Source organism: Aplysia californica, unplaced genomic scaffold (genome assembly GCF_000002075.1).
Source record: "Aplysia californica isolate F4 #8 unplaced genomic scaffold, AplCal3.0 scaffold00029, whole genome shotgun sequence".
Lineage (NCBI taxonomy): Eukaryota > Metazoa > Mollusca > Gastropoda > Aplysiida > Aplysiidae > Aplysia > Aplysia californica.
In genome coordinates, this window is record NW_004797299.1 from 93,843 (window position 1) to 108,561 (window position 14,719).

Below are 14,719 nucleotides of genomic sequence, written 5' to 3' on the forward strand. Positions count from 1 at the left end.
AGTCAACTTACTGCCTTTATGGGTTTTTTTTGTCAAATACATTTTAATTCAGTTGCCTATGGTTAACAATATGACAGTTTTCCCTTCCAAAACCGTAGGCTAGATTTTCCAGTATATATTGCCTCTGGTGGATCTCACTGGTTTCGGAGAGCGTGCGTACGCCGTCGCGTGAATTTCCTCCTTTTTATAAATTTCTGAGTGGCAGCTATGCAAAACCCACATTCCATAGTTGTTGGGGTCAAAACCGTGTTATCCCTTGGATTTAACCTAGGACACATTAACTTTCATTAAGACTAAAGATTACACAGACCCCCATATGATAATGAATTATTTAAAATTCGGTATTCTTTTACTTCCCCTTATGTCTCACACTTGGCTATCAGCTGTACATTTTCTACTATATTGGGACGCTGAACACGTTTATCAACTTCATTTCCATCGCAAATTGATAGTTAAAAAAAAATTTGATGCTTTTTAATCGAGCTACAGTCGAACCTGTGTAAGACAAAATTGCCAGGGAGCCAGAAAAAAATTATGTCTTAGACAGGGGAATTTAGGGGCAGATTGGGGGGGGGGGGGATTCAAAGGCTCAGCCTGTGGGATCAAGGGTCGCTGGTCTGATCGGCAAGCAGGGGTGAAACTTTCACACCTCTCAATTGCTATCCTGTCTGATAAACATGTCTTACTTTTCCAATTACCACCAGTGCTTGCCTTTCATATGATAACTGTTTGACCTATTAAAAACAGAAACGTTTGAACATCCCCTTTGAAACCGGCCTTTGGTTCCACCCTTAGCCCCACCCATCGGTGTAACAAGCACAGTCAACCAGTGCCACCCCTCACTGCCAACATGTAACAACGATTCGAGAAACTCTTTTCTCAGCTGGCCGTACGATCAAGATGGCAGGCATTGGTCAATCTAATTTCACACCTCTGGCTTTTGGCTAACCAGGAAAGTTTCCGTAGTGGCTCGCTACTCGAGCACTCTCACGGGCAGTCGTGAGATTTCACATCCACACTGCCCTGACCGTCTGCATCGCTCATGGCTCACATGATGGGGTAGCATCTACCCTACCCCCAAATTGCTCCCCTACTCCCCTTCCTCGCCCAGCGGCATGGCCATGGTGTTAAGTTTAGAGCCGGCGGAACTAAACTTGCGATACACTCCTGTTTTAACCCATAGTTTGATATTTTTCAGTTAGATTTGAAATTTTCTTGACTATAAATTGATCTGCAACAGTTTTGGTGGCTTTATGTGTGATCTGCAGCAAAAATTTTCATTTTGGCCCCTAAAAGCAGTGCATTTGTGTGGGAGTGAAAGTAAAAATGTTCCAAGAATTATTATGAATTATGAACAGAAAAGTGTAGCCTAGACCTTACACCCTAGACCTAGATAGTCTAGAGGGCAGAAGACGATTTTTCAGTTTGGAACGTTTTGTTCAGACTTGGTGGATCGGCCTTTTGTATTTTGTCTATTCCTAGTGTACTGACTCTGATAGGCCTTTTGTCTATTCCTATTGTATTGACTCTGATAGAAGGCCTTTTGTCTATTCCTATTGTACTGACTCTGATCTATAGGCCTTTTGTCTATTCCTATTGTACTGACTCTGATAGACCTTTTGTCGTCTATTCCTATTGTACTGACTTAAAGGCCTTTTTTCTATTCCTATTGCACTGACTCTGACTTGCACCTCATGCATCATGTAGGAATTGTAGGCCTTGAGTATAGCAAAGTACTTTTTGTTAATTTAATGTTCGATTTTTTCTTGAATTCATCTGTGTGTTGTACACCCAAGAACAGGGTGGTTTAGCCTCCAAAAAAAGTTGTAGGGTTTTTGCAATTTTGTTAATAATGTATAGAGAATGCTTGAATTACCATTGATTTGCGATAGTTTAGCGGTTAGAGGCCATGTATTCAGCCTAAAATATGTAGTTTTGGCCCTAAAAAAGTTTTGCATCTCTGCATTTGGGAGCTGAGCTGTATTGATTGTCAAAATTTACCAGTTTGGGTAATATAGCTTGTAAAATTAGATTTGACCATCATAGTTTCCTGATAATTATTATTTTCTTGAATTTTATTCTCTTACAATTACTTTCTAAGAAAAAATTCACCCCACATCCTAGCTTATTTTTGGGCTCTAATTTTCTACCACGTGACTGCAGCTGTCATAGGGAGGGCCATGTTTGTTTTGCTCGACAGCGCTGCTTTCAGAAGTGTAGCTATTGCTTAGTACAAACGTGTAAGTCATACGCAGTATAGTAGTTCAACTGTGCTTACATTTTTTTTTATATAGCATTTCTGGGAATTCTTTTTAGAAGGAAATGACAGTGAGAGGCCAGGATTACTATGGAAAAAATCCCCAATAAATCGCACTGAATTGATCCTCTGGGGGAATGAAGGTTACAGTAGTAATTATGGCATACAATACACATACATAGTAATTATGGCATACAATACACGTATATATAGTAATGATGGCATACAATACACATACAGAGTAATGATGGCATACAATACACATACATACATACATACATAGTAATTATGGCATACAACAAAAGACACATGCTTGGTAGGTAATAATTAAATAACGTTGAGGTATTTGCTTATATAGAGTTTATCGGATTGATCAGCAATGTTCACAGTTCTGAAACTGATCAGATGAGCGACATGTAAACTCACATTGACGATCAAGCATCTCAATGTATCGTAATCTAATTATAAACAGCCTGATACATACTTAACACACAAATGATCAAATGTAATGCAAAGAATATTTTACCAAAGTTACGCTACGTACACACCACTGCTGACTGGTTTCTCAACAAGCCATTGTCGACCACCACTCACTGTGCAACTCCCTGTTTATGAGCTAGGGTTATGATCTTGCTCAATGACACCGCCCAGTGACCACCCACCTGACCTCTGTGACCCGCGCGTGGGCTTGACATTGAGTAATGATTGACTGGGGAGCCTGGTTTCACTGACAACTGCTCTGCCACAGGAGAACATTTATCAGTCCAATGATGTGGAAAGTCTGAGAGTGGAGTCTCTTTGTTACATGACATGAATATCCTGGTCCACCTAGTCTTGATTCCATCTAATGTTCCAAACTGGAAAGGTGCCCAGCATAGTATGAAGTTTCTTTGGAAATGTTGTTCTCCACATTTTGCGTTTTTAGTATTGTTGGTAAATTTCACTTTTTTCACATGCCATCTTTCTGGCTTTTGAGATGAGAGGTAGAAAGTTATGATCGGAGGAATCAGGTGCAAAGTGACAATAGTTACAATAGTATAAAAGGAAAGCATTGTACTGCAGCAAAGGTTTGTTTTGGCATTTGTATATATAATTGGATGCTTTGATAAATTATCAAGATCATTTTGGTAGAAGGCTCTACTCTGTTCCATACAATGAGAAGTTGTACTCTGTTCCGTACAATGAGAGATTGTACTCTGCGTGTCTCTCAGGTAATGGAGCTATAAGTTACCAGCCAATGGGAACATGCCATTGGGAAATGATCGTTCATGGCCATAATATTCCTTTTTCTGGAGTAGCTGAAATAGAGGCATAGGAATATTGTTCCAAAAGATATTCTTATTTGTGAGAAGAAACAGGTTTTCATCAGAATTGATGCCGACATTTATTTTAATGCACTCGTGTGATTGTCGGGGTACATTTTGAAATCCGGATGTCTTCTGTTCTCTCTCTTTAATAAGTATGGAAAGTTTGCAATTGACGTCAATGTTGTTTTTTGTTTTTTTCTCCCTCCACTTTTCAGTGTCCAATGGTGGCAAAGATGTTATGAAAGTCGAGGAACCGTATCTCCAGCAACCTCCCCAGCATGCAGTGCGGTCTTGGAGTGATCAGGCATCGGATGTAGGTCTTTTGTTTTTCTCTTAGTAAACAGATTATGTTGAAATGATCAGAAATGTTGCCTCTTTTTTATTTCTCCTCCAGGTTGAACAAGGGGGCTGGGCGTAGAGAGAAAGATGAAACGGAAAGTACAAGTAACATGAGAACATCCATGTTTTATGGAAACTGGCTGATGCTTGGGTCTGTTAAGTGGTGGTTAGCTTTACGTGATACGTCGGGAATTACTCTTGTACAGAACGTCTTTCATGGCTTTGCAGGGCGCGGTGTCACTTTTGCCAGATTCTGTGACTTTTAGTTAACGTGACTCAGCATCCCACCAGAGCTTCCCAGCTAGGGGTCAGGGGTTCGTTAGCTATGATAGTCTATGAAGTGACTTTGCCGGAGAATTTAACATTTTTGTCTACGTTTGAAATGATTGAACTTCTTCCCTGTCCCATACAGCAAACCATTACACGGATGTACTAAAAGCTGAATGTTTCGAGATTTATACTTTGTTAGATTGGTTATATTCTGCCTTAGTTTTTGTTCTAGGCAGTGCTCATAGATTATCCAGTTTGTCCTATTTTTAGATACAAACATACATGAATAAATCATAAATGATTGTTTATTCAAAAACGGCTGACAGATCTCTGCAAAATCTGTTAAACTATGTACAAATATTATGTCCTTTACCATGAGAAATCTGAAATCTGCGCAGGTATAGCAGCATAATAGCTAGTTCAGTTTCGTCTGATCACGGTTAAAACAATGAAATAGTTCTGTTTCATCTTCTCAGATCTTTTGCATACAGGTCGAAAAGAGGCATGACCAACAGAATCTAAAAGCCCATTCATAAAGGTCACTGTAAACTAAAGTTCCGACACGGTTTCTGTATTGTAAGCCTAAAGCGGGTTAAAAAGTAGGGTTTTACAGCTCACACCTATAACATTTAACAGTTGACATATTTTCCTTACCACAGTTTAACATTCGCTTTTAAGAAAGGAAGCACTATTCAAGAGACGACGTGAGTAATTTTTAGACTCACGTGGGTGGAGACGTCTAGACAACTGAGGGATGCAATCTACAAGCTTACACTGAAATGTGGGGGCAAGGTGGTGTCGCTGTCTCAAAATGAGCAATTTGAAGGCAAGGTTACTGTAACTGATTTATTTATTTTAGTGATCCTGTGTATGCATCCAAAGAGTGGTTTTAAATAGAGGGCCCAAAGAGGAAAAAACTTATATATTCTGGATAGAGGGTTTTTGAAAAAATATTTTTGTTTGGTCTCTGGCTCGCAGAAATGCCACGAAAGTTTCGTAGGTTGTAGGTAAATTAATAAAGATGATAGAATTTTTAAAACGTCAGACGAAAGTGAATAAGGTGGAGTTATAAGTGAAGAAAGATGCTTTTATCTGCATTTTTTGGACAAAATACACGCTCAGTGCTGACTCTTGCTTTGCCATTTGCTCCACAAGGGAAAGGCATGTTGACCGTGGTCATGAGTTCTGTCCAGTCTGAGGGGGCCTGTGTACATCTAAGAAAAATGTGCGACTTTTTTAAACATACAGCACTGTGTGACATACATGGGTAGAGATAAACTTTTTGCTTGGAATAATTTCAGACAGCTCATAATATCTATTCATTCTTCCTTTTTGTGCGGGCACTTACCACATGAATGTGAAGACATCAGAACTTATTCAAGGGAAAGAAAATCTGGGTAAAGTGTAGTGCTGATCAGATTCACTATCAAAGTGTAGTGCTGATTCACTATCAAAGTGTAGTGCTGATTCACTATCATTGGGAACTTTAAATTTTTGAGAACCCAGTTACCGCAAGCTACTCCTGTTCTTCAGTCAACTTATAAAACCTAGACTGAAAGTTTGAACGAAAATTAGGAATTTCTACTGATACCGAACTGTTCATTTAATTTTATGATGTTTTAGATATGTTCTGGTGCTAAATCAATTTATACTTCTGGGTAGAGAGACCATAGTCTAAATTTGTACAAACTTTTTGTGAAAATATATGTGGATACTCATGATTGTATAGACACAAAGTTGTATATGAAGGGATTACATGTGCAACAAGGTCTCAAAACAGATCTCACCAAATCGTGTGCTATCCTCTGCGCAGATACGCCCTTTTGTGAGTACCTCCATCTGTGTTTATGTCGTTCGTGTTCTAAAATTTTGACAATTTTTGTACTTTAAAAATTTAGTATTGCTGAGTTCGCCGTGTCTAACGAAATAACCAGACAAGTTATAAGTTACATACTTTTTTTTAGTCTCAAGAGCAGAAATGCGTGGTTTTTGTGTAGTAAACGATAATTACCTTAAGTTGAAGGACGCACCACAACCAGAGCAGCAGCGACAGGGAGCTGACCCCAGTGACCCTGACATGAAGGCGTTGGGCGGGGAACCACCCGTGGCTGATGCACCCGGGGGATGGGGGGGAGGCATTGGGACGTTGCTCGTCTGTACAGTCAGAAGTCGGGGTGGGTGGGGGGTGGGGGGGCAGGCATGCATTGGGACGTTGCTCGTCTGTACAGTCAGAAGTCGGGGCTTCATTCAGACTCGGGGGATTTGATGAATGGTTTTTGTTTTGTGGTATGATTTCTATGATTTGTTTGTGGATGCGGAAATGTAGATGTGTAAGTAGTTTTTTTTTAGCCAGAAAAGTGTTGTTTAATACTTTGCTGAGGATGAACCACAGGTGCTGTAATTTTTTAAAACTAGTTAGGCTTCAGACCTAAGAAACCTGATTTTGTGTTAGGGTCCAGTCTCGCTGTAGATGTTCCCACCTCAAGGTAAATGACGTGATGGCTCAGATATAGCATTTAGCTCTCAGCAACCTTGGGCCTCAATGGACAATTTCATTTGGATAATGATGAATAGAAAAGAAATACAGTCGAACCTGCCCTGACGGCCACCTCTATAAGATGGCCACCTGTACAAACGGCCACTTTCCATTCCCCCCCTTGCGTTTTTTCTATATAATTTAACTGTGTAAAACGGGCACCTGTCCAACGTGGCCGCGGCCAACTTATTTCAACACACAACCCCTATCACACTAAGCAATAACACCCGTCTAAGACGACCACCTTAGTGACTCCATTTCGTTCAGTCATAAATTGTGCTTTGGCCCCTGGCGTTGTGGGCAAGCCGTCATAATTCAATCCCCTGTCGCTGTTGTAGGTAGGCTAGTCCCTCCAACCGACCATGTTGCGTAGGCCCCTCCCACTGTTGACCAATAGCTACCAATTTTCAACTGCTGGTGAGGTAAGCGTGTGATCCCTCATAACCCATAAGCCCCGCCCAGAACTTAAACACAAATTGTAAGCGAGATGAGTGGTCACTGTTTACCCAGTCTGTAACAAAGTAACAAAGGACGTCAACATGAACTTGTGACAGAAACGTCGCTCGTTCTCCGTGTGGTGGCGACCCATGTGTTTGTTTTAACATGGCACTCGGTCTTCCTTGTCTGATACATTTCGTTTTATTGTCACCCTTTTGCGAAATCAGCAACAAAATAAAAATTACAAACAAAATACAAACCACCACCACCAACAACAACAAAAACAACAATGCGGCTACTTTCGATTGGGACCTCTGATAGGAATAATTTGTTTCTTCATCTTGATCAGTCCTGCCTAAGACGGCCACCTGTCTCCTTGACAATGGGTGGCCGTCTTACACAGGTTTGACTGTATATGCACTTTTTGTGTTTGTTGTTTTTTGTTTTAGTGAGAGTTTTTACAGCACTTGTAGCACAATTAGGTCATAATAGGTGCTAAAGATTTGAGGAGTTACAGGAGAAGAGTCACAGGTACAAAAGACGATAGATGTAGGATACTAGTGAGAAAGAAGTAGCAAACCACACTCGATAGATGTAGGATAGAAAGAAGGAGCAAACCACACCAGATAGATGTAGGATAGAAAGAAGGAGCAAACTATACCAGAGCACCAAGTAACCAGTTGAAAGTTTGTCCGCTTTCACTCCCAAGTCAAGGCCTACAACTTCGGACAGTCACAAAGACCTACAGTATTGTTGGAAGGCTGTTGTGCTTCCTCATTGGCAGTGCCGTGTGCCACATTTTGTACTGAAGGAATGACAGCCACAGACTTTGGTTGAAAGTGGTAGTGCAGGTTCCATGTCGGAAACTTGGGAAAGATTTCTTATCATCTTTTTAAAATATGTGTCCACGATGCAGTGGAATCAGGCGCTCGTCAATTTTTGTCATTTGCCTTGCTTTCAATGGAAAAAAAAACAATTTTTCTTAAACAAAAGTCGAGATATTTTTGGGTTGAAGGAGGTCCGGTCACCTGGTTTCAGAAGTAAAATTAGCAAGAAAATGGCCGCGAAAGTTCGGTGACTTCCCTAGCTTAAGAGTCCTTGGAAACTGCAAATTTACGTTTTTTGGGCCATTAATCAACGTTTTTCCATAAAATCCACACATAAAAGTTCTTGAATGGACATACAAGGTATTCAGCCAAAAAACAAAAATTTGAAAAAAATGTCCACACACTGGTAAAAAAATGCTGATTTCTTGGATTTCCTAATTTTAACGAGGGCCTGGTCTCACGCTGCCTCATATATTTACCCTCCGTATGTGTTGATATCATGCACCATAGCCTTAGCCTTTAGAAGAACACATTGGACTGCTTCATGTGAGGTAAATATGAAAGAAAGAAAAGGGAAGAGAGAACAGGTGTGTAAAGCTTGTCAAGATTTGACTCAGGTGAACAGCTTGTGAGTCCGTGGTATTTTGTGGAGGCACTGCTGATAGTTTCTTTGTCTCTGATGATTTCTTTAATAGTTTCTTTGTCTCAGATGATTTCTTTGATAGTTTCTTTGTCTCTGATGATTTTTTTGATAGTTTCTTTGTCTCTGATGATTTCTTTGATTATTTCAGGGAGCTTACGGTGCCCCTCCAATGTCGAACGCGGCGGTTTCGGACTCGTTTTTCCAGAGCTATTACACCCCCAACATGTCGTACCCGTTCATGAACCAGGGACTTGGGGCGTCGGAGGGACCCTGGTCCAACGGCGCCGACGGCATGTTTGGCATGGGTTACGACTACAGCAGCGTCTACGGCGGCTTTGGCTTCCCGTTCAGTAACTGGGAGTACGCCACCGACTACTGGGGCAGCTCCCAGCCCGTCCGCAAAGACCAGCGAGGCTACAGCTCAGAGGACGCCTACTACCCGCCTGAGGTGATCCCCCCTGACACGTACGGCATGATGAACGGAGCCCCCGCCCCCCCGGAGCCCCAGGAGCCCATCGGCACGGTGGAGCAGGGACTTCGTGGCATGACCCTGCAGCCCTCCGCCTCGCCCGCCGACCCTCAGGGCAGGAAGAAAATGGACATGACGCACCCCCCTGTGATGAGTGACGGTTTTAGTGGTGGCGACCCCTCCATCATGATGGCCCCTCCCTCCTCCTCCCAGTCGGTGTCTGCCGCCTCTGTGATGGGTGGGGGCAGTGGCAGTGGGGGTGGCCAGCCCAAGAAAACATCGTGGGCGGCCATCGCCAGTCAGCCGGCCCGGCCCCAGCAGCAGTTGCGTCCACGGACGATACCACGCGCCCCGGTCAACCCCAACAAAAGCCACAACATGGACATTGGCACCTGGGACATGCGCGGGAACCCGGCCAAGGGCGCACAGACAGCCTCCCAGCAGCCCTCGGCCCAGGCAGTGGTGTCGCGGCAGAGCTGGGCGCCCAGTGTGGTGAGTCGCCGACAGATGGCGCCACCGTCGTCCAGTGGCCCCGCCCACCCAGCCATGGCGGGCCCGGCGGGGGGCAGTGTCAACGCCAACAACAGCAGCAGCAACAACAACAGTTCCAGCAACAGTGTCAGTGGCCACCCCACGGCCTACTCAAACTATCCCGGCGGCAGTTGTGGCCCCGCGGGGCCGCGCTCTGGCCCGGTGGCCAACTCTCCCGCCGCAACCAACGGGGACAGTCACAGCTCGAGCACGCCCCCGGCTCCCTCCCACCCCGTGTTGGACCAGTTGAAATCTTCCAATCTGTACAATCCCAAGGAGTTCAATCTGAACCCCAAGTCTGCCCGCTTCTTCATCATCAAGTCGTACTCGGAGGACGACATCCACCGCTCCATCAAGTACAACATCTGGTGCAGCACCGACCACGGAAACAAACGTCTGGACCAGGCGTTCCGCGAGCGGGAGGGCAAGGGGCCCGTGTACCTCATCTATTCCGTCAACGGGAGCGGACACTTCTGTGGCATCGCTCAGATGATGTCGCCAGTGGACTACAACAAAAGTGCCGGGGTGTGGGCCCAGGACAAGTGGAAGGGCCAGTTCACCGTCAAGTGGGTTTATGTGAAGGACGTGCCCAACTCAACGCTCAGACACATACGGCTGGAGAACAACGAGAACAAGCCCGTGACGAACTCGCGCGACACGCAGGAAGTGCCCCCTGAGAAGGGCAAGCAGGTGCTGCGCATCATGCACAGCTACAAGCACTCGACCTCCATCTTCGACGACTTCAACCACTACGAGAAACGCCAAGAGGAGGACCAGCAGCAGGCCCAGCCGCCCCCCTACCAACGTGACCACCACCGTGACCAGCACCGCGGTGACCGGGGGGAGCACCGCGGGGAACACCGGGCTGGTGGTGGAGACCACCACCGAGGAGGAGACAGAGGCGATCGTGGGGACCGAGGAGGTGACCGCGGGGATCGGGGGGACAGAGGCGACCGAGGCGACCGCGGGGACAGAGACAGAGATGGGCCCGGCGGGAGAAATCGGGTGAGTGAATCATGAATATTGTGTGTGTGACATCGTGTTGGAGTTGAGGGTGAGTGAATCATGAATTTTGTGTGTGGTCATGTTGAAGTTTAGTACACTACCCAGGACCCTCATTTCTTGTGGGTGTGACAGAACAACTTGTACAGTCCAACCTGCTTTGTCAGCCACCCATAGGAGACTGTCACCGAAGACTGTCACCAGTACCAACTGCCACTGTCACCAGTACAGACTGCCACTGTCACCTGTACGAACTGCCACTGTCACCAGTACGAACTGCCTCTTCCCATACCCATTTTTGCTTTTGTTCAACATTATATGTGAGCCATCGTGGTGAAATCAGGCGCTTGTCAAAATTATGAAGGCAAAGAAATCGGCTTTTTTTTTTGGCTGATGGGCCATTTTTTCCCGTAATTTCCTTTCTCTTTTTGGCTCAACATCTTTTATATCCATTTAAAAATACATTGCTGTGCGGATTTTACTGAAAAACATTGATTAAAGGCACAAAAAAAGTAAATTTTCTGTTTCCGTGGGCTCATAGGCTATGGAAGTTACCAAACTTTGGCGGCACTTTCTTGCTAATTTTAAGGTACGCACAAAAAGAACGCTTGCTCGGATAAAGCGATTGCGATAAAACGAACGCTTGTAAAGAAAGCGCTTGCTTGTCGTTGAGGTGTACATATAGAAAGATTGCAAATCGCGCTAGCGACAGGTCAGAACTTCGGTATTTGGCGCCATGACGGATTCGAGTGAAGACGAACTATTGTTGCTAGTCAGTGTTTTGCAGGAAATTATCCTAGGAAAAAGCAAAAGAATGGGAGTTCATGAGATGAATAAAAGGAAAAGGAGCCCTTGACATTTTAAGTCCTACCTGAGAATGAGCGAAGAGGCATTAATCTTATCAAAAAATTGAACCAAAGATAACCAAGAACTGGTGCAACTGGCAGTTCTTCGCTGATATCTTTCCAAGCACGTTTCACAACGCTGCGGTTTGCGTGGTCTTTTTTTTTTGGTCCCAAATTGCATGTATTTTAAACGTGACTGTTATAAAAGACTTGACATCCATTTCGGTCCGATTGTCACTGAGACTGAGAGAAAATGCACACCGCACTACCCGAGTCGTAACCAGACAACAATGGGGGGCGGCACCAGGTACACGCTTGCAAGCGAGAAAGAATGAACTTTTGATGATTCTTGACGCTTTCCAAGCGTTTCTTGAAATCTCAGGCGCGATTAAAGTGAGCGTACTTCTTGTGCGCAACAAGCAAATTTTAAACAACATTTCGAGCGCTTGTCCCAACGCGCTCGCTTTTATCGCGAGCAAGCGTTCTCTTTGTGCGTACCTTTTCCTGTGAAACCAGACCACCCTGACCTCTTTCAATGGCAAATATTTCGACTTCTGTTCAACATAGATGGATATTTTTTCCCCCCAAAAGGAAGGCAAAAGAACAGGCTTTAAGATTGTACCAATAACCCCATATGCTCAAAAATTGACAAGCGCCTGATTCCACCACATCGTGACACATTGACATAAAGACATCCATCTTTGTTCCTGTTCCTTAACAATGGGTTCCATAGGGGGGGGGGGGGGGGGGGTTCTTTGATGTTGGGGGGGGGGGGGTTTTTTTTTTTAGGGGGGGGGGGGGCCTTTTTTTTTTTTATTGGGGGGGGGGGGGGCTGCTGTTTTCTGTATTGTGTGTTTGACAAAAGCTAAAAACTAAAACATGGGTCCTACTTACTTGTCTTGACTCTCTCCTCATAGATGGGCTCGGTTTTAAGCAGCCATAGATCCTTGCAGTTTGAAAAAAAAAAGGTTTTTTATTTTATTTTCCATCATGATCATCACAATGAAGTTTAGGACATTTTTAAACGCAAAATGCAAACCGTAGAATAATTAGAATTTACAAGTTTTGTTGTTAAGCCTTTTTTTTTCTGTTTTGATGAATCTCCTTTGGTTGGATGCTTGATGGGTGTGTGTGGCAGTGTACGTTGGGAGCCACAGAGCAGAAAGTTGGCTCTGGGGTGTGGAAGTGTACGTTGGGAGCCACAGAGCAGAAAGTTGGCTCTGGTGTGTGGAAGTGTACGTTGGGAGCCACAGAGCAGAAAGTTGGCTTTGGTGTGTGGAAGTGTACGTTGGGAGCCACAGAGCAGAAAGTTGGCTCTGGTGTGTGGAAGTGTACGTTGGGAGCCACAGAGCAGAAAGTTGGCTCTGGTGTAGTTTTTCTCCTTTCTTATCAAACATCTATCGTCCTGACCTCTCCCCCTTTTTTGTATACTCTCTTGTAACTTATATCTATTCTTCGGCACTTATACGACCTTATTGCGTTGCAAGTGCTGTAAAACTCTTACTACAACTAAAAAACTGGGAAAGTTTGCTTTTTCTCTGGGACACGACACAAGGAAGCCAAAACAAGCATCGGCGTGTCGTGTTGATTTTCCTCCTTGGTTTTCAGTCTAATTTTGAAATGTCCTCTGTAGTTGTCCCGGCTGTGTGTGTGTGTCCCCGGCTGTGTGTGTGTGTCCCCGGCTGGCAGGGTGAGAAGCCCATCTCAACAGGCCAGATTGTGTCCATTGGGGGTGGTCAACAAACTGTTAATCGTTTCTCTGTTTATGATTATTGTACCTGCTTTTTTTTGGTCGTGGTTTGGGTCTAAATTAAAACATTCCAATAAGAGTGAACTATTGTCACAAATTTTTCTGATTTAAACAAATGTTAATGGTGAGTCCTAAAAATAATATTTTGATGAAATGAATATTTTTAGGTGCTAAAAGTTCTGGTCTTAGTTTATAGTCATGTAGTTTTTAATTTATGGCGGAGCTTTGGAAAGAAATAGTAGTCAATGAGTTGGTTTTTTTCCTCCTAAATTTTGTCCACTCCTATTTTTCAGAGTAATATACATGTGTCATATTTATTTTTGTGTTCAGCAAAAGTTTGTCCTGGAGCAGAATTGCTGGTGGTTGTTCCTGAGTGTTTTTTAATCTGTCCTCAGGATAACAGACGTCGTTAGGAGGAAGCTAGCGGCTGGCTCTCCCACCTCCGGAGACTGGCGGAATGCTGGAATGGGAAGAGTTGTTGTTCCTTGTTGTGGTGGTTGGTGAGGATTCTGTCCCGTGGACGCGGAGTATGTCGTCGTGTGCCCGCAGGGAAACCAGGAATCTTGTAAATTGTCATTTTTTCTGAAACAGCCGTTCCCCCAAGTTTTTCCTACTCTAAAATTTCGTTGTGTGTTTGTAGCATGTTCACCCCAGAGTGCTAGTTTGGTCTTTGGCCGTGGGGTTTGTCCTCCTCCTTCTCTACCTTTCTCTAGCAAGTGCTGACGTTGCGAGCAGCCCAGTGTGTCTCCACAGTTGTTCTCGTGAATGCCATGTCTAGTGCAGTGACAGATTATGCTTTCTCAAAGTTAATTCTTTTTCTTTTCTTTATCTTCTTCTTTCCCCGTCTTAAATCCTCTTCTCATAAATGATTTGCTCAGAGATAAGAAGTTAGCAAAAGGGCTTGTTCCTATGCCAGCCCCCGCGGGAGGTGTGGGAGAGACACAGTGCGTGCGTGTGTGTGTAGCTGGCCACTACGTCCCCGACAACGACGCGGGAAGCAAACGACAAACTGCTGAACTAGTAGAAAGACTTTTTGTCTTGTCCAACTTTGGTCTTCTGTGCTGGTGCGGACTTTAGCCACCAGGGATTTTCCAGTTAGAAAAGAAACACGCAATGTGTGCGTGGTAAACTTATGAACAGACAAAGGACTGCCTTTAACAAATTCTTTGCAATGGACTCAGAAACAGCCGTTTGGAAAGTACCTGTAGACAGTGTCAGTGACCATATTGTGCTACATCTGTGGAATGGCCCACCACGCTTTCATTCTCACGTGGAGACTAACGCCAAGACTGTGAGTTTTGACACTTGGGAAAATTTTATCTTTCATATAAGGACCTTGGACGAGCCATTCATCTGCATTACACAAGTTTTGAGTTGAGTGATTCATCTGTGGGAGACTAATTGTCAGCGACTCTTGTTCTCAGTTCAGCTTGATATGTTCAGGGTTGGTGTGTGGTTTTTTTTGTTTGTTGTTGTTGTTGAAAAAACAAGACTTTCTCTCTCCC

General features: G+C 44.1%; 1 protein-coding gene across 1 annotated transcript in view; it reads left to right on the plus strand.

Moving 5' to 3' along the window:
- Positions 1–14,713, plus strand: part of LOC101861559 (YTH domain-containing family protein 1) — an 18,076-nt gene extending 3,363 nt beyond the window's left edge. Inside the window, exons 3-5 of the mRNA XM_005091367.3 lie at positions 3,780–3,877; positions 8,766–10,622; positions 13,610–14,713. Of these exons, the coding sequence (XP_005091424.1) occupies positions 3,780–3,877; positions 8,766–10,622; positions 13,610–13,627 (1,973 nt within the window). The 3' untranslated portion in view covers positions 13,628–14,713. The remainder of the gene's footprint in view (positions 1–3,779; positions 3,878–8,765; positions 10,623–13,609) is intronic.
- Positions 14,714–14,719: the final 6 nt, after the last annotated feature.